This window comes from Cotesia glomerata, linkage group LG8 (genome assembly GCF_020080835.1).
Source record: "Cotesia glomerata isolate CgM1 linkage group LG8, MPM_Cglom_v2.3, whole genome shotgun sequence".
In the NCBI taxonomy this organism is placed as follows: domain Eukaryota; kingdom Metazoa; phylum Arthropoda; class Insecta; order Hymenoptera; family Braconidae; genus Cotesia; species Cotesia glomerata.
In genome coordinates, this window is record NC_058165.1 from 18,612,922 (window position 1) to 18,632,039 (window position 19,118).

The 19,118-nt window shown below is 25.0% G+C and overlaps 1 protein-coding gene across 4 annotated transcripts in view; it reads left to right on the forward strand.

The window, feature by feature from the left end:
- Nucleotides 1-19,118, forward strand: part of LOC123270215 (UNC93-like protein) — a 47,659-nt gene that overhangs the window by 19,453 nt on the left and 9,088 nt on the right. For 3 of the 4 annotated variants that reach the window (XM_044736171.1, XM_044736168.1, XM_044736169.1), the window contains exons 5-7: nucleotides 8,353-8,512; nucleotides 10,909-11,176; nucleotides 11,381-11,691. In XM_044736171.1, the coding sequence (XP_044592106.1) occupies nucleotides 8,353-8,512; nucleotides 10,909-11,176; nucleotides 11,381-11,649 (697 nt within the window). In that variant the 3' untranslated portion in view covers nucleotides 11,650-11,691. Of the gene's footprint in view, nucleotides 1-8,352; nucleotides 8,513-10,908; nucleotides 11,177-11,380; nucleotides 11,692-19,118 lie in introns of those variants that run through there. The other variant, XM_044736170.1, reaches the window with a different exon arrangement.

Below are 19,118 nucleotides of genomic sequence, written 5' to 3' on the forward strand. Positions count from 1 at the left end.
GCCTTGTAAAACGTACTACATTTTCTCCTCTAAATCATTTCGAACCGTCTGACCTAAACGAACATTTTGCAGCTATGGTACGTCGACATCCAGCATGCGACCATCAATTTTTAAATTCACTTTTCCAATTACATAAAAGTAAAGTAAATTCTTCCTTTACTTGGACTGAAATAGATATAGTTGATGTGACTAAAGCTCTACACTTGACTCTTCAAAAATCTAAAGGGAATAGTCCAGATGGACTTGATCTTAGATGGTTAAAAAATCACGTTCCTCAAATTTCAATCTTTCTTACAGTACTTTTTAATCGGTCATTAGACACTGGAGTTTTCCCTCATGCATGGAAAGCAATATTTATAATACCCATCAATAAAGTAACTCTCCCAAAATCATTATCAGATACGCGCCCAATACCCGAGTAAAAATAAAATTATTATTTTTTACGGAAAAATAATAAATTTCGTTCGACCGCCGCACCACCGCTGCACCACCGCCGCACCATACCGCCGCACCACCGCCGTTTGGCGGACTATTACGCCGCACGCTAAAAATTTACTCCCCCTAGCATCGCCGCACTACCGCTGCACCACCGCCGCACCAATGCTAAATCATACCTACAATTTCACAAAAAATGGTATCATAATTAATTTATCACGCAATAATTAATCTATATATATATAAGCGAAATACCACTCACTCATCACGAGATCTCTGAAACTATTCGCCCGATTGACTTGAAATTTAGCATAGTTACTCCATTCGTGATGTAGACGCTCACTAAGAACGGATTTTACGCAATTCCTAGCCAAAATGAATTTTTCGTCTACCATCACATATGCCCTCCCCTCCCCTCCCTCTCATTCTTCTCCTCCCCTCCCGTGCCCTATAATCTTTCCCCTTCCCTATATCTCTCTCTTTTTTTGGGAGCGAAATATCATTTTGACCCTCTAATCTAAGAAACCATCAGTGGCACCCGTAAATTATCGAACTCAACCCCCCTACAACCACCCACGCTAATCAACCGTTGCCATGGTTACCATTGTCATGGTTATCGTTGCCATGGTTACCGTTGCTATGGTTACCGTTGCCGTGGTTACCGTTGCCATGGTTACCGTTACCATGGTTGCCGTTACCATGGTTACCGTTATCATGGTTACCGTTGCTATAATAACTGTCAAAATGATTGATTTTAAATTTTATCGATTGACTGTTGGGACAGTAGGAATTCATAATCATACGTTTTTTAAGAAAGAATAGCTAAATCATTAATAACTGAAATAACTTATATGTATTGGAATAATCATGAAGGATGAACTCGATTATATCATAACACAGATAAATTAAACATAAATATTATCAAGTTGATATTGTTAAATGATTATACTGATTTTAATGATTAAAATTAAAATGGTAAATTGTGTCTGATGCGTCTTCTCTAAAATTTTACAACGATATCGTTAAATTATTATAAAAACGGTCGATTTAAGATAATTTCTAATAAAATGAGTAATAATAAATATATTTTTTAATACCACTTAATTTGTTATGAATTTATTAATAACTAGCTGATACCCGCCCGCTTCGATAGGAATACAATAAATTTTTATGGTGTAACCTAGATGAAAAATATAAACAAAATGGTTAATTTCAAAAAGATAATGAATATAAATTTTGAATTAGAGAAAAGTGATTGTTTGTGATGACCGGTGTTAGCGAGTATTAAATATATGAGAAAAGTATTTTATTATTAATATTTTTTTAAAATTAAAAAAATTATTGACATTTTTTAAAATTAAATAATACTATGAAGCGGAAAAGAATAGGAGTTACGGATAATTATTACGTGAATCGTTCCAACATTCACGTAACAGAATAATTGGAGGAGGAAGAGATTGAGAAAGAAATAGGAAGGACCTTCTTAATAAGAGTTTACAGAATATGCGAGAAAAAATTCAGATAGCTCGGACAGGGATTCGAACCCAGAACCTTCCGGTGACATGTCGGCTACTCTACCATTTGACCTATCCGGTCTAGACTAAATGTTTAGGATAACATTATTATAATGGGAACGCATCTCATTACACAGTACGTCATGGGTGATGCGGAAATCTGTCTAATGACAGATTTACTGACTAACTGACCCATTGATTGATTGATTATTAATAATAAAATACTTTTCTCATATATTTAATACTCGCTAACACCGGTTATCATAAACAATCACTTTTCTCTAATTCAAAATTTATATTAATTATCTTTTTGAAATTAATCATTTTGTTTATATTTTTCATCTAGGTTACAACATAAAATTTTATTGTATGCCCAGCGAAGCGGGCGGGTATCAGCTAGTTAATAAATAATGCGACTAGAAATCTTTATGTAAGACCTATTGATCAACCTCCTTTTAATCGAATGCCTAATATTAAAAAAAAAATTTTTTTTAAATCAGGCCAAAGCACCGCGAAATTATTGATTTTTTTAGTCGTATTGTTGATGTAGATTTTTAATTTCATCCTCGGGTTGCACAGAAGCGGTACGCCTATCGAAATACTCTGAAAGAATTTTAAAAATTGAACTGTGATGGGATTCGAACCTGGATCGTCTGCATGGAAGTCTCGAACATTGCCAACTGCACTGCAAGCCATACTTAACTTAAAAAATTTAGTTAAGCTATTTGAATGATCAACGAATATATTATTTCAATGTATATACCATCAAACAGTGGTATGGTGCGGCGGTGGTGCAGCGGTGGTGCGGCGAATAGAAATTTATTTACTTGTCACGGCGGTGGTACGTTGTACGTTGGGGTCTTTTTGGTTTGAAAAAATTTTAACCTACACGGCAAGGTCAAATTTCAACCAAGCTGGTTTCTAAAACCAGCTCGGGATTCGAACCCACGCCTGGCAATTGATTAAATAAAATTATTAAATTAAAAAAAAATTATATTTTCTATGTTGTGCTTGATTTTTAGTTCATCTCGTGATGTATTTTTATCGATTATTGTACTAAATAAAAAAAAAAAAATGCATGGAATTTTAATTTGAATAGTAAAAGGTCGCTCGAAAAAATCTAAACTAATGCACTAATAAATTGAAAAAAATTATGAGCGACTTTTCAAAATTCAAATTTTGAACTGAAAATTTTAGAAACTTGTTTTTTTTTAGTCTATAAAATTATCCCGTAACGAGAAAAAAAATTAAAAAAAAAAAAAAATTCGATTTTTGACGATTTTTGAAATTTAAAAAAATTTGGAGCGACATCTTAAAAATTTTTTTTTAAGCTGTCCTCTGGAGAGAGCTCTTAAAACATCAAAAACTAACATTTTTTCACTCGAGACTCAAAAAAAAAAATAGTCGGTTTTTTTGCGCCACCCTAATATGTAATATAACGCAGGATGTTGCCGCGATTGTGTCTACAGTTCTTGACGGATCTAGATGAAATTTGTTACACATATTCTATAGATAATAACCTTGGATGAGTTCGAAGATGAGTGAAATCCATCAATAAGTTTAGAAATGGCAGCTCTTTAAAATTATCAAAATAGTGAAAATCACGTTTTCGGTGACTTCATTGATGTATAACTTTTGATTGAAAAGAGATACCTAATTCGTGACAAATTCATGTGAAAGCTCATGAAATTATCTTTAATTTAGCCATATTAAAGCAAATTTTTAAGGGAGTTGGGAAAGAACGGATAGGGGAAAGGGGGGACCTACTCAGTGGGAATTTTTTCGTAATTGAAAAAATAATCAGACAGCCCAGACTGGGAATCGAACCCAGATCTCTCGGTTACGCGCCATAACTAAATTAACTGGTAGGGCTCTACCAGTTAAGCTATCCGAGACAAGTACTGACTACTTTATTCAGTCACTATATAACATTGACATTTTGACCATTTTTAGTTATTTTATCAAAGTTAAGAGTTCTATTAAACCATTTTCAGGCAATGTGTAGTGCAACCGACTTATGAATGTTATTCTGTTGAGAATTCTCAACAGATCCTACCCGTGTAAAAAAAAATTGTCCCAAAATTGTCCCAAAAATGTCCCAAGCGTGGGACATCCAAACGTGACACAATTTGGGACATTTTTGGGACAATTTTGGGACATCTTAAAAAAAAATTAAAAATTTTTAAATAGTGCGTTTAAGTAATTTTTCGTCGATTTTAGGTATTTTTTTGAAGATTTTCAGAAGACTTCACAATTTTACTACAATTTTGAACGGTTTTTAAATGATTTTGAAGAAGATAATTTATTTTTGCACAGCTGTAGATTTGTCTAGAAATTAATGGATGAAACATTTATTGAACATTTTTGGGACAATTTTAGGACATTTTTGGAACATTTTTTTAATATTTTTAGGACAATTTTGAACGTTTTTCAAATAATTAAAAAAAAAAAACAATTTATTTTTGCACGGTTGTAGATTTGTCCTAAAATTAATAGATGAAAAATTTTAGGACATTTTTGGGACAACTTGAGGACATTTTTGGGACAACTTTAGGACATTTTTGGGACAACTTTAGGACAATTTTAGGAAATTTTCGGAACATTTTTAAAATATTTTTTTAAATATTTTTTCAAAAGTGTCGTGAAATAGTTCTAAAAATGTTCAAAGTCTGTTGTAGAAACATTACAGAATTGTCCCAAAAATGTCCTCAAGTTGTCCCAAAAATGTCCTAAAATTTTTCATCTATTAATTTTAGGACAAATCTACAACCGTGCAAAAATAAATTGTTTTTTTTTTTTTTAATTATTTGAAAAACGTTCAAAATTGTCCTAAAAATATTTAAAAAATGTCCTAAAATTGTCCCAAAAATGTCCTAAAAATGTCCTAAAATTGTCCCAAAAATGTTCAATAAATGTTTCATCCATTAATTTTTAGACAAATCTACAGCTGTGCAAAAATAAATTATCTTCTTCAAAATCATTTAAAAACCGTTTAAAATTGTAGTAAAATTGTCATGAAATTGTGAAGTCTTCTGAAAATCTTCAAAAAAATACCTAAAATCGACGAAAAATTACTTAAACGCACTATTTTAAAATTTTTAATTTTTTTTTTGAGATGTCCCAAAATTGTCCCAAATTGTGTCACGTTTGGATGTCCCACGCTTGGGACATTTTTGAGAAAATTTTTTTTTACACGGGTAATGAAAATTAGTATGCAAATTCTTTACACGATTAGCTTGCATAAGCATTAAAATGAGTGAAATCCTTCGTTTAGTTTAGAAATAGTAGCTCTTCAAAATGATCAAAATAGTAAAAATTACGTTTCCGGTGACTTTATTTATGTATAACTTTTAATAGCAAAAAGATAGCTGATTTTTGATAAATTCATGTAAAAGCTTACAAAATTACTTCTAATTTGACGTATACAACGTTAACTTTTTGACAATTATTAGTTATTTTATCGAAGTTATTCATCACAAAAAAATTATTAAAATTACAAAAATTATAAAAATTGTGATTTTTGTAATTTTACTTCTGAACAACTTTTGATTGAAAAACGATAGCTCAATTTTAAAACTTTCACTTTAAAGTTGGTTAATTTCTCTTTAATTTATTTTTGAAAAATTTAATTTTTTGACAATTTATTATTTATAATTACAAAAAATTGAAATCTACCTTCCATCTCGGGCGGAGCCGAATGGCTTACTTTTCTTTTTTAGGTAATAAAATTTTCTATAAAAAAGGTAAAATCCAATTTTTTTATAAATTTAAATAAATATACAAAATTATTAACAATAATTTAAATAAAAATAAAATTTTAGCCTTAATCTCAAGGTAAGTACTTTAAATCTGATGTAAAATCTTAAGATTTATTTTATTATCCTCTTCTACAAAACCGATCATAAATTCAACTTTCAAATCAAGAAGGACCCTTTTTATATTGTAATATTTTCCATTATTATTATTAAATAATTTTCTAATAATTTTTAATAAATAAAAAACTCAATTACCATAGAAGGAAGCTAATCCCAAAGTAATTAGCATTGCCATTATATAACCCAACACACAGCTACTAATTTATCTCTAAGAATAATACAATCAATCATTATCATTATCCGGCATTATTCATCACTAATTTATGAGTATCAGTATTAGCGTCATCCGAAGCGCATGTTAATTAGGCTCATAAATAATCCTAGCTTCACCTCAAGTCTCTATACTATATAGTACTACTCGCGGAGCTGCTTATTTATTTATTTATTTATTTATTTAATAATTTTCCCAACTCCCTTAAAAATTTGCTTTGATATGGCTCTTTACCGTAAGATGGACGGTGGCGTTGTTTGCTCGGTGGGTCTTATATACGCGACTGAATAAAGTAGTCAGTACTTGTCTCGGATAGCTTAACTGGTAGAGCCCTTGGCGCGTAACCGAGAGATCTGGGTTCGATTCCCAGTCTGGGCTGTCTGATTATTTTTTCAATTACGGAAAAATTCCTACTGAGTAGGTCCCCCCCTTTCCCCTATCCGTTCTTTCCCAACTCCCTTAAAAATTTGCTTTGATATTTAATAATTTAATAATTTAATAATAATAAAAAAAATTGTCCCAGAATTGTCCCAAAAATGTCCCAAGTGTGGGACATCCAAACGTGACACAATTTGGGACAATTTTGGGACATCTTAAAAAAAAAAATTAAAAATTTTATAATAGTGCGTTTAAATAATTTTTCGTCGATTTTAGGTATTTTTTTGAAGATTTTCAGAAGACTTCACAATTTTATGACAATTTTACTACAATTTTAAACGGTTTTTAAATGATTTTGAAGAAGATAATTTATTTTTGCACAGCTGTAGATTTGTCTAGAAATTAATGGATGAAACATTTATTGAACATTTTTGGGACAATTTTAGGACATTTTTGGTCCCATTAAGTTGATTAAATAAAATTATTAAATGAAAAAAAAATTATATTTTCTATATTGTGCTTGATTTTTAGTTCATCTCGTGATGTATTTTTATCGATTATTGTACTAAATAAAAAAAAAAAAAATGCATGGAATTTTAATTTTAATAGTAAAAGGTCGCTCGAAAAAATCTAAACTAATGCACTAATAAATTGAAAAAAATTATGAGCGACTTTTAAAAATTCAAATTTTAAACTGAAATTTTCAGAAACTTATATTTTTTTAGTCTATAAAATTATACCATAACGAGAAAAAAAATAAAAAAAAAAAAAATTCGATTTTTGTCAATTTTTGAAATTTAAAAAAATTTGGAGCGACATCTTAAAAATTTTTTTTTAAGCTGTCCTTTGGAGAGAGCTCTTAAAACATCAAAAACTAACATTTTTTCACTCGAGACTCAAAAAAAAAAATAGTAAGTTTTTTTTGCGCCACCCTAATATATATATTTATACGATATAACGCGGCATGTAAGCACGATAGCGTTTTCAATTTATAACCGATTCTTCACAAACTCAACATGTTTTATCTATCGATCAAGACCAAGGTTAAGTTCGAAGATGAGCTTAATCGGGCGAGTAATTTGAAAATGACAGAATTTTGAAATTTTGAAAATCGTAAAAATTGATGCTTTTACTACTTCAACTTGATATAATTATTGATCAAGACAAGATATCAAAATTCGGTAAAATGCATCGTAAAGCTCTTTTAATAAGATTCAATTTCCACTACTCAGAAGTGGTAATAGCCTCAATATTACTCCTTTTAGAGTTCGTTTAATGAAACAGTTTTACTGTTGCAGCCATTTTAAAATTATTGTCTGCATCATAGCTTAATCATGATGTAAATTCAATAATTACGATAATGATTAGTCTTTCGTGTAAAGTTTTCAGGTAATTTGTCAGTAAATATGTCATAAATTAGTTCTATATATTGTTTTCTTCAATTAAAATTTTATCCGGTTTCAAACATCTGATTGATTTGCAAATTGTTGTTCATAAGCAGTTATTTAAAATTTAGTCATTTATAATTCAAATTTTATAATCTTTGCAATTCTTTGAGAAACTTTTTCTTCAAAAGTTAATTTTTTTTCCAAAATTTGTTCTAAATAGTTTTAAATTTATTATTGAATTTTGTTTTTAATTCATAAATAAGTTATACATTATTAGTGTTATTATATTATTTTATTAAAAATCAATTTTCTTTATTTGAAAAATCTACTTCCATTTCGGCTGCCGAATGGCCTTTTTAGACTGCGTGCGCATATGATAAGAAAAAAGGGCGCCGATATTTAAAAAAAAAATAAAAAATACTCTGTAAGAAATTACTTAATTACAATTTTGTTTTTTAATTAATTATACAATTAATTTTTTTCTTAAAAAATGATTGAGCGTTATGAGGCGTGCACTTTTGGATTTTCCAAACTTTTGTTTTATGTTTCAGATATGATAAAGGAAGAACTGGCTCGGCTACTGGACAATCCGGGCTTAAATTACTAGCAGTGACTCTTAAGTTACTCAAAGAAAAGCGGCAATTGCTTATTCTGCCTATTACTATGTTCATCGGCGCTGAACAAGCTTTTTTATTCGCTGATTACAATGCTGTAAGTTTTTTTTTGAAAAAAAAAAATTATACATTAAAAAAATGAATTTTTTTTTTTAATTTTGAATTTTTAAAAGAATTTTTCTTAGTAACTTTTTTAATTTTTTTCCAACAAAAAAATTATAATCTATATTAAGAGAATAAGCAAAATTTAGAGGCCGGTGTATTTATATGATAAAATGGGTTTTTATGGTTAAATTTGGTATCGTTGGAAAGGTCTTAACCTGAAGTTGTCCCTTTTCAATGTTTCATTTCCTTTTCTAAAATAGTTTATTTATTATGATAAGTTTTCGAAGTAGTTATAAATAGATTAGAATTTAGCGATAAACAAAATTTGTTTATTTATTTATTTTGTTTTGTACACGTCAATGTGGTTATATGTCAAAAATAAATTAATATAATTAAGAGACTAAGAAAAATTTAGTTTTGGGTATATCTTTATCGTAAATTCGGTTTGATATTTTTTACCGATAGTTATTTATCATTTAAATAATTGCGAGAGAAAGGAAAATTTTGTGACGAGCATATTATTATTTTTAAAGGAATTTTTATAGTTTAATTTGGTATCATCAGAAAGAAAGAGATAACAATTAGTGCCGAGGTTTTATATATTTTTCACGTCAATTTTTTATTTAAAGTTTTTCGAGGAATTTTTAATAGTTTTTTGGTTGTATAAATTTGTCCGGTCACATTTGTCCATTAAATAATTTGTAATTGATCCTGTGATAGCACTATTATTTTTAAAATTTATTTAAAAAGTCCCCAAATTATCAGTGTGATTGAAAAAATCATTAAAGTTTTCTTATTCATAATTCGCAAATCGCTGGAGTCGCGTAGCGACTGCTGGTTGCTAGTTTTGATATTAATTTTTTAATAAATGATAAATTAACTAATAAAAATCTTGTGTATCTTATTTTCAATTTTGACTCCATTAAAAATTCACAAAATATTAATCAGTAAAAAAAATTAATTTTTTAATTAATTATTTTAGAACTTAATTTATTATTTTTATTTTTGAACTTCTATAAATAAAAATTAAATTAAAAAAAAGTCTTTTTTTCTTTTTTCTTTAAAATATTTTTTAAATAAAATAAAATCAAAATTTTTTCACTATTAATAATAAATTTGAAAAAAAAATTTTTTTATTAAAAAAAACTATTTTTAAGTTTTATCATGATTTTATTAGAAAAAATCTTTATCTAAAAAAATTTTTTTTTTGTTAAAAAAAAATTATTTTAAAATAATTTTCTTGATAATTTTTTTTTTTTAAATTGTTTTTTAACAAAAAAAAATTAATTATGACTTCAAATTTATTAATTTTTTTAAGGAACAAAATTTTGAAGTTAAAATTAATTTTTTTTTTGTAAAAAAAAAAATTATTTTCACAAATTTTTTTATTAAAAAAAACTATTTTTATGTTTTATAATGATTTATTCGAAAAAAATTTTTGCTTCAAAAATTTTTTTTAATAATTTTTTTAATAAAAAAATTTTTTTTCACAAAAAAAAATTAATTTTGACTTCAAATTTATTAATTTTTTTAAGGAACAAAATTTTGAAGGCAAAATTAATTTTTTTTTGTGAAAAAAAAATTTTTTTGATAAATTTTTTTATTAAAAAAACTATTTTTATGTTTTATCATGATTTAAAAAAAATTTCTTTCAATAATTTTCTTGATGAATTTTTTTAATAAAAAATTTTTTTTTCATAAAAAAGAATTAATTTTGACTTCAAATTTATTAATTTTTTTAAGGAACAAAATTTTGAAGTCAAAATTAATTTTTTTTTGTGAAAAAAAAATTTTTTTGATAAATTTTTTTATTAAAAAAAACTATTTTTATGTTTTATCATGATTTAAAAAAAATTTTTTTCAATAATTTTCTTGATGAATTTTTTTAATAAAAAAATTTTTTTTCATAAAAAAAAATTAATTTTGACTTCAAATTTATTGATTTTTTTAAAGAACAAAATTTTGTTATTTATGATTTAAATAATTGAGAGAGAAAGGAAAATTTTGTGACGAGCATATTATTATTTTTAAAGGAATTTTTATAGTTTAATTTGGTATCATCAGAAAGAAAGAGACAACAATTAGTGCCTAGGTTTTATATATTTTTCACGTCAATTTTTTATTTAAAGTTTTTCGAGGAGTTTTTAATAGTTTTTTGGTTGTATAAATTTGTCCGGTCACATTTGTCCATTAAATAATTTGTAATTGATCCAGTGATAGCACTATTATTTTTAAAATTAATTTAAAAATTCCCCAAACTATTATTGTGATCAATCATTAAAGTTTTCTTATTCATAATTCATAAATCTCGGCAGTCACGTAGTGACTGCCTTAGTTTCGGTTAAAAACTAAAAATTGTTTAAAATATAATTTTTTTCTTTTAAATAGTCATTCGTGTCATGTGCCTACGGAATAAGCAACATAGGCTACGTAATGATTTGCTACGGAGTAGCAAATGCAATCGCAGCTTTAGCAACCGGCTCAATTGTAAAATTAACTGGAAGAATTCCAGTTGTTGCCTTTGCATTCCTACTCCACTTGCTGATAATAGTCGCTCTTCTCTACTGGAAGCCGACGCCAGAGCAAGGGGTGATATTTTTCCTCATGTCGGGTTTGTGGGGAATCTGCGATGCAATCTGGCTGGTCCAAGTTAATGGTAACTTTTAAATAATAATAATAATTATTATAGTAATTTATCGACTCTTAGAGTTCTGCTTTATCAAACCGTCAGGCAGTAAAGAAGTTCGCTAATATTTGCTGTATTGTACCGACTGATGATAAAACAGAACGTCGGTAAGATATCGACGGGCTTGTTGGTAATTTCTTAAATTTTATCTATTTTCTTCCTTATCTGTTAAAGCTCTAAGCGGAATCCTCTTCCCTGGGATGGAAGAAGCAGCTTACTCAAATTTCCGGCTGTGGGAAGCCACCGGCTCTGTTGTTGCTTATTCCTACAGCTCTTATTTGTGTACCAGTACTAAATTGTATGTACTCATCGGGATTTTAATAGTGGGCGTTGTTGGTTATGGAGTCATTGAATTTTCGGGGAAAGTTTCGAAAGTTAGATTAGTCGATCCTAAAACTGACTTTGAGCTCGTTGATAATAGGGAAAATAGTAATGATAAATAATTAAGAAAATTTTTAAGATTAAAGAAGAAAATTTTTAAAAATTTAGAAATTAAAAAAATTAATTTTAAATATAAAAAAAAAAAATTTTTTAATGAAATTTGAGATTAAATAGAATATTAAGAAAATTTCAGACGGAGGAAAAAATTAGAAAATTTAGATAATAAATTTTATAAATTAAGGAAAAATATATCGGAATTTTGTCTGAAAAATTTTAGATTAAAGAGAAAATTGAGATAATTTGTAAAAAATATTAAAAATTGATTAAAAAAATTTTTTTTTATTCAATTTATTAATTTTAAGTATGAAAAAAAAATTGGGAAAATTTTAAAGATTAAAGATAAGATCTTTAAGGATGAAGATTTTAAATTGAGAAAAAAAATTCAGAATTTAATTTTAATGAAAGAAAAAAAAAATTTATAAAGGATAAAAAAAAAATAGAGAAAAATTTAATAAAAAAAACTTGATTGAAGGAAAAATTAAGAAAATCTTGAAGATTAAGGAAGAAATTTAGCATAAAAAAATTTTTATATTGAGAAAACAATTAAGAAAATTTTACAAATTTTCTAATTAAAGTAAAAATTTTAAAAATTTAGGAAAAAAAATTCAAATTAAGAAAATTTGAGAAATTAAGGAATTTTTTTACTTTTTTTCATTAATTTCGCAAGGTTTTTTTTTCTTTATTTTAAAATTGAAAAAAAATTAAGGATTAAAATTTTAAATTTTTCAAAAATTTAAGAGAAAAAATTTAGATCAAATAAATTTGAAAAATTAAGGAATTTTTTGACTTTTTCAAGTTTTTTATTTAAATCTACGCAAAGGTTCTTTTTTTTCCTTAATTTTAAAATTTAAGAAAAATTAAGGATAAAAATTTGAAATTAAGAAATTTTTTAACTTTTCTCAGAGTTTTTTTTATTAATTTAAAAATTTAAGAAAAAGTTAAGGATAAAAATTTTGAAATTAAATTAAAAATTCGGATTGAAAAAATTTGAGAAATTAAGGATTTTTTTTACATTTTTTCTTTAATCTACGCAAAGGTTCTTTTTTTCCTTAAATTTAAAATTAAAAAAAAATCAAGGATAAAAATTTTGAAATTTGAAATTAAAATAAAAATTCAGAATTTGTTTAAAAATTTAGTTAAAAAAATTCAGATTAAAGAAATGAAGAAATTTTTTTAAATTTTTTTTTCATGAAATTTTATCTATTTATTCTTAATTAGTTCATAAATAATTTTTTTTATATATTTACCTAATGTGTTCATAAAAAAATATAAAGAATTTTTTACAATTTTTATAATTATCTTAATCATTAATAAGTATAATAATTAAAAAAAAAATAAATATACTTACCTAAGTGTTCATAAATGTGATAAAAATTGAAAATAATTCAAAAGGTGCTGACAAAAAAATTAATATTCAAACCTTAAAATCATCGTAATAAGCGACTTTAATTATATGAAATTAATGTATAATTATTAATGTAAAGTGCCTACTTTATTAATCAGCAATCGCGAAGTTTAATTAATAAGAAATCGTGGAGCTGCTCTTTAAATAATCCACTCTTGTAAATTTTCCGTATTAATAGTGTAATTAATAGCCGTACATTGAATAAAAATTATTCTAAGTTGTTTCATAAGAAGCGTCAATTATGCAATTGAAATTTTTACTTAAACCTCGCAAGAGTCGCAAGAATCGCAAGAATAGAACAATTATTATCGTGAATAAAAGGGATCCATTAATAATTCATCTCGTTCCAATAAAACCAACTTACCTTGATTTAATAAAACTTTTATACCGCTATAAATAATAAATTTGAATTTTATAAATACCGTTAAATAATACCCAATAATTTTCTCAATTGAGAAGTAATTTATAATTCAGCTGATGAAATTATTATCACTGTTTGATTCTTGCTGATGAATTTTTAGCGAATATTAATATTTATCTGGATCGAACTCGCTAAAATTGTATTTTTTGATTAAGTATTCAGATAAAGTGTTCCAAATTTCTCAAAAATCATTTCAATTTCAACATATTTATTTATTTTTACTTAAACTAGTAAAATTTATACTTAATAAAAAATAAAAAAAAAGCAAACATTTTTTTTTTAATAAATATTTATTGAAATTTTGAATTTTTTAATTTCAATTCAAAATTTTGGGTTAAATATTAAAAATATGAAAAAATCATAGACTTTTTTTATAGAAAATTTAATTTACTACAACAAAGCTCATCAATTTTTGGTTATCTTAATTTTTATCTCAAAAATTTGAATTTAAAATAAAAAAATGAATTTATTGAACTTTTTCGTAGTTTTTAAGGTTAAAATTATTATTGTGGGTAAAATATTAAAGATAAAAAAAATTATGACACCTTTTTTTATCAAGGATTTCATTTTCTACAAGAAAAATTCTTACCAATTTTTGGTTATCTTAATTTTTGTCCCAAAAATTTGAATTTAAAATAAAAAAAATGAATTTTTTGTAGTTTTTAAGGTTAAAGTTATTATTGTGGGTAAAAAATTGGAGATAAAAAAAAATTAAGACACCTTTTTTTGTCAAGGATCAAATTCTATACAAAAAAGGTCTTTGGGGCATTCCAAGCAAAATGGAAAAATGACTAGAATTGAGAAATTTCTCTAATTAAGTTTAATTCATTATTAAAAGTTAATATTTTACTAATTTGTAAAGAACATTTTTTTTAATCAATAAGAAAATGGATTTTTCTCTCCTAGGAATTTTTTAGCCGGACTAACTTGTATCCGGGTCAAATGTTGTTTTAATAGTTTTAACAACAAATTCATTTTATCTTTGTTATTAACTAACATATTTATTATTATAGTTTTAAGAACAAATTTTGTTTATGTTCGTTATTAATTAACACCTAAGTTTATCAAGATCGTGTTGTCAGCATGCTAAATTCTTTATTTCTCTTTTTTAATTAGTTTTTTTAAATTATCCTAAATAATTTATAGTTAAATATATAAACAATAATGTTTGTAGGGTTGAAATAATATAAAAGTCTTTTTAATAAACAACTTGATGTAGACATTTAGTATTTGTCCCACCAGTCACAAATGCCTGTCCCACCAGTCACAATAAAAACAAATTTTTTTAATTGTTTCTACGTAGGTAATCAGTCTAATTCTTCATAATATTGAATGTTTATAGGATAAGTTTAGTATTTTCGAGGGAAGTATTTTTTTTTAGTTTAGTGGTCGAACTGAAATTGGACTTTAAGTATACCTTTGGTAAGAGAGAAGGATTTGTTGTTAGTCCCACCAGTCACACTCAGTCAAATGATAATTACGAGAAACTTCAAAAGTAATGGAGATTTTTGATAAAGGGATGTTGTTAATTAGTTATTCTTCTATTTTATAAGATAAATTTTACTATAGTATAAATTTCAGTCACATAATTATATATAATTGATGGAATCCCGGAGTCAAATGTCCCAGTAGCCACTATGGAATGCTTTTTATCTAAAAATTCATTTTTTTTATTTTAATAAGATGTTAATGTCATTAATTTATTTGCTTCCGGTGAATAAACTTGATCAGATACCGTGATAAGTCCATAAATAATTTTTTTATAAAAATTAGTTCGAAAAAATTCCAACAGGTGGCGTATGGTCATTAAATTATCTCGCTACTAGAGAGTTAATTTTAAAAATACAAGTAGAGAACTAATAAATTTTTTTAATCTGTTTTAAAGTGCCTGAAGTTTTATATAATAATTTTGATAATTACGAGAAACTTAGAAAGTAAGCGAGGTTTTTGACAAAGTGATGTTGTTAGTTAGTTATTCTTCTGTAAAAGATAAATTTTACTACACGGATAGAAATTTTCTTTAAAAATACTGTTTAAATCACCGTAATCGTGGGACATTCGTAAATTCCTGATCTAATTACAATTCTTTCAATAATTATTCACTACAATGTAAAAAATCCAGAAAAGTACTATTAATTTTTACTGTAGTATACCGGTAAAAAATAATAAACGTAAAAAATTATATTAACAATTATTTTTACTGATTTAATCTTAAAAATTACAGTAAAATCAAAAGATTTTACTGAAACTACTATAAAATTTACCGGAGTCTCCGGTAAAAAAGAATCTAAGTAACGGTACTATCCACCGACTTTTCAGCGGCGCTGCAATCGCTCTAGACTTCTCAGCTGTTTACAAAATTTCACATGTCAGTGATCAGTTGACACTGAATTACAGTTAATTCTAACAACACATTTATACAATTATCATTATAATAAAATTTAATGCAATTAGTTAACTATTAATTGTAAAGATGTGCTTTAATGACATTCTTAATTATCTATAAATATTTGCTATTATTCTTTATGTATAGATTGTAAAGCGAAATAACCTAAAAAAATAAATTAAATTAAAAAAATCAAATAACCATTTAATGTTGTTAAATTAAAATCAATTTTTTTTTAAACATAAAACCTAGAAAATTTATAATAATAATATTCCATTAATAACAATATGTCCAATAATAAATATATTCCAAGCGGCAAGCTTAGAAAATTAAAATTGTTTTTACTGCACCGGTAAATTTTACTCAAAACTGTAAAAAGTATTTCTGTTTCTAGTAAATAGTAAAGCACCTTAGCATCCCAAAATTACAATATCCGGTAATTTTTCTCGTTAATTTAAGGGTAATTTTTAAAGAAAATTTCTTTCCGTGTAAAAGAAAAATTATTAAGGGTCTATAATAATTACAACTACTAATTAATGAATTATTCTTTATATTATCCATAATATTAATTTATGTATAAGTAATAAAATAAAATAAAAAAATGAACCAGGAACTATAACATAGTAAAGAGAGGATTTATAATTTTTAAATTAATTTTATAATATTGTGTAACAGTCTATTTAAATATATATTTATGTACAATGTGTATGTAAGTGATGTGATGAATTATTGACGATTGTATTATTTATTATTATTATTAATATTAATCTTAAAATTTCTGCTGAAAATTTACGAAATTTTTGCCCCATTTTTATTATTTTAATAATTAATAATAATAATAATAATAATTTATTTTTTTTTATTTTTTTAAATATTTCTCCTAGAAGTATGACACTCATAAATACGTGAGTTGAATTTATAATTTTTAATACTCATATCATTATCTTATAATGAGCCTACAAGTTATTTTTTTACGAAGAAAATACACATGATCTACATACATTTTAGTCGCATAACAAAATTTAATTTAATAACCAGAACATCTCTGTACAAACGTTTTTTTTTTTGTTTATCAAAAAGCCAAAATAACTCTCTGGTAAAGATCCAAATTTTGAATTTTGAATTTTTTATTTATATATTTATTATACATGCTTTTATTTTTATTTAGGTTACACTAATTAAGTCCTCAGTGACTTTATCAACCATGTAAATTTTCTTTGCATATGTCTGCTATTTTATAGCTCCAATATATTTTTTTATTATTTATATTTATATATTAAAGGTACTTTATTACAATACCGAGGATTTATTTTTATTATATACAAAGATTATTTTTATCGCCATAATCGGGTTATTTACTCGGAATTTATTTGGTAACATTTTTTCAGCCAGTTTAATTAAGAAATGAGCTTGTTTCTTGGGAAATATTGACATTTTTAAAGATATAAGCTCATCTTGATATTATACTCGTCGAGACCTTTCATTTGAGTACCCACATGAATTTTTCATATATTTATATATATTATATATATGTATATATGAAAAATATATGAAAATGCATGTGGGTACTCAAATTAAAGCTCTTGATGAGTGTAACATCAAAATGAGCTTATATTTGCAAAATATATATATTATATATATGTACATATGAAAAATATATCAAAATGAATTTTATTATTTATTTTTGAGAATTAATATTAAAAAATAATAATTTAAATTTAATATTTATATCATTTTTCTTAAGAATAATCACAAAGCAATTTAATAAAATTTTTAATTTATTACAAAAAATTTTGATTTTTTTTAATCATAAATGAATCAGAATATTGAATTTTAACATTTTTGCAAATATAATTTGACATTTTTAAAGATATAAGCTCATTCTGATGTTACACTCATCGAGACCTTTTACTTGAGTACCCACATCAATTTTTCATATATTTATATATATTATATATATGTATATATGAAAAATATATCAAAAATGCAAGTGGGTACTCAAATTAAAGCTCTTGATGAGTGTTACATCAAGATGAGCTTATATTTTCAAAATATATGTAAATTATACATATCTATATATGAAAAATATATCAAAATGAATTTTATTATTCATTTTTGAGGATTAATATTAAAAAATAATAATTAAAATTTAATATTTAAGTCATTTTTCTTAAGAATAATCATTAAAAAAATTTATTAAAAAGAATTTTGATGTTTTTTAATCATAAAAAAATCAAAATATTAAATTTTTACTTTTTTTAAGATATAATTTGACATTTTTAAAGATATAAACTCACCCCGACATTACACTCATCGAGACCTTTCATTTGAGTACCGAAATCAATTTTTCATATATATATAGCATATATATATATATATATATATATATATATATATATATATATATATATATATATATATATATATATATATTATATATATGTATATATGAAAAATATATCAAAATGCATGTGGGTACTCAAATGAAAGCTCTCGACGAGTGTAACACCGGGATGAGCTTAGATTTTCAAAATATATATATATGTATTATATATATATATATATATATATATATATATATATATATATATATATATATATAAAATATATCAAAATGCAATTTATCATTTATCTTTGAATATTAATATTAAAATTTAATATTTAAATTATTTTTCTTAAGAATAATCACAAAAAAAAATTTTTAATTCATTAAAAAGAATTTTGATTTCTTTTAATCATAAAAAAATCAAAATATTGAATTTTAACATTTTTACAGATATAATTTCACATTTTTAAAGATATAAGCTCACCTTGATATTACACTTATCAAGACCTTTCATTTGAGTACCCACATCAATTTTTCATATATTTCATATATATATATATATTGTATATATGTATACATGAAAAATATATCAAAAATGCATGTGGGTACTCAAATGAAAGCTCTTGATGAGCCTAACATCAAGATGAGCTCATATCTTGAAAATATATATTATATATATGTATATATGAAAAATATATGAAAAATGCATGTGGGTACTCAAATGAAAGCTCTTGAAGAGTGTAACATGAGGATGAGCTTATATCTTGAAAATTGTCAATATTTAAGAAAGTACATTGAAATTGTGAATTTTCATTATTTTAACAAACTTTTTATTAAAAGTATTACACTGGAATGTTTAATAGCTACCAAAAAAATCCCGAAAAAATACATTTAAAAAATAAAAACTAAATCTAAAATATAAAAATAAAGTAA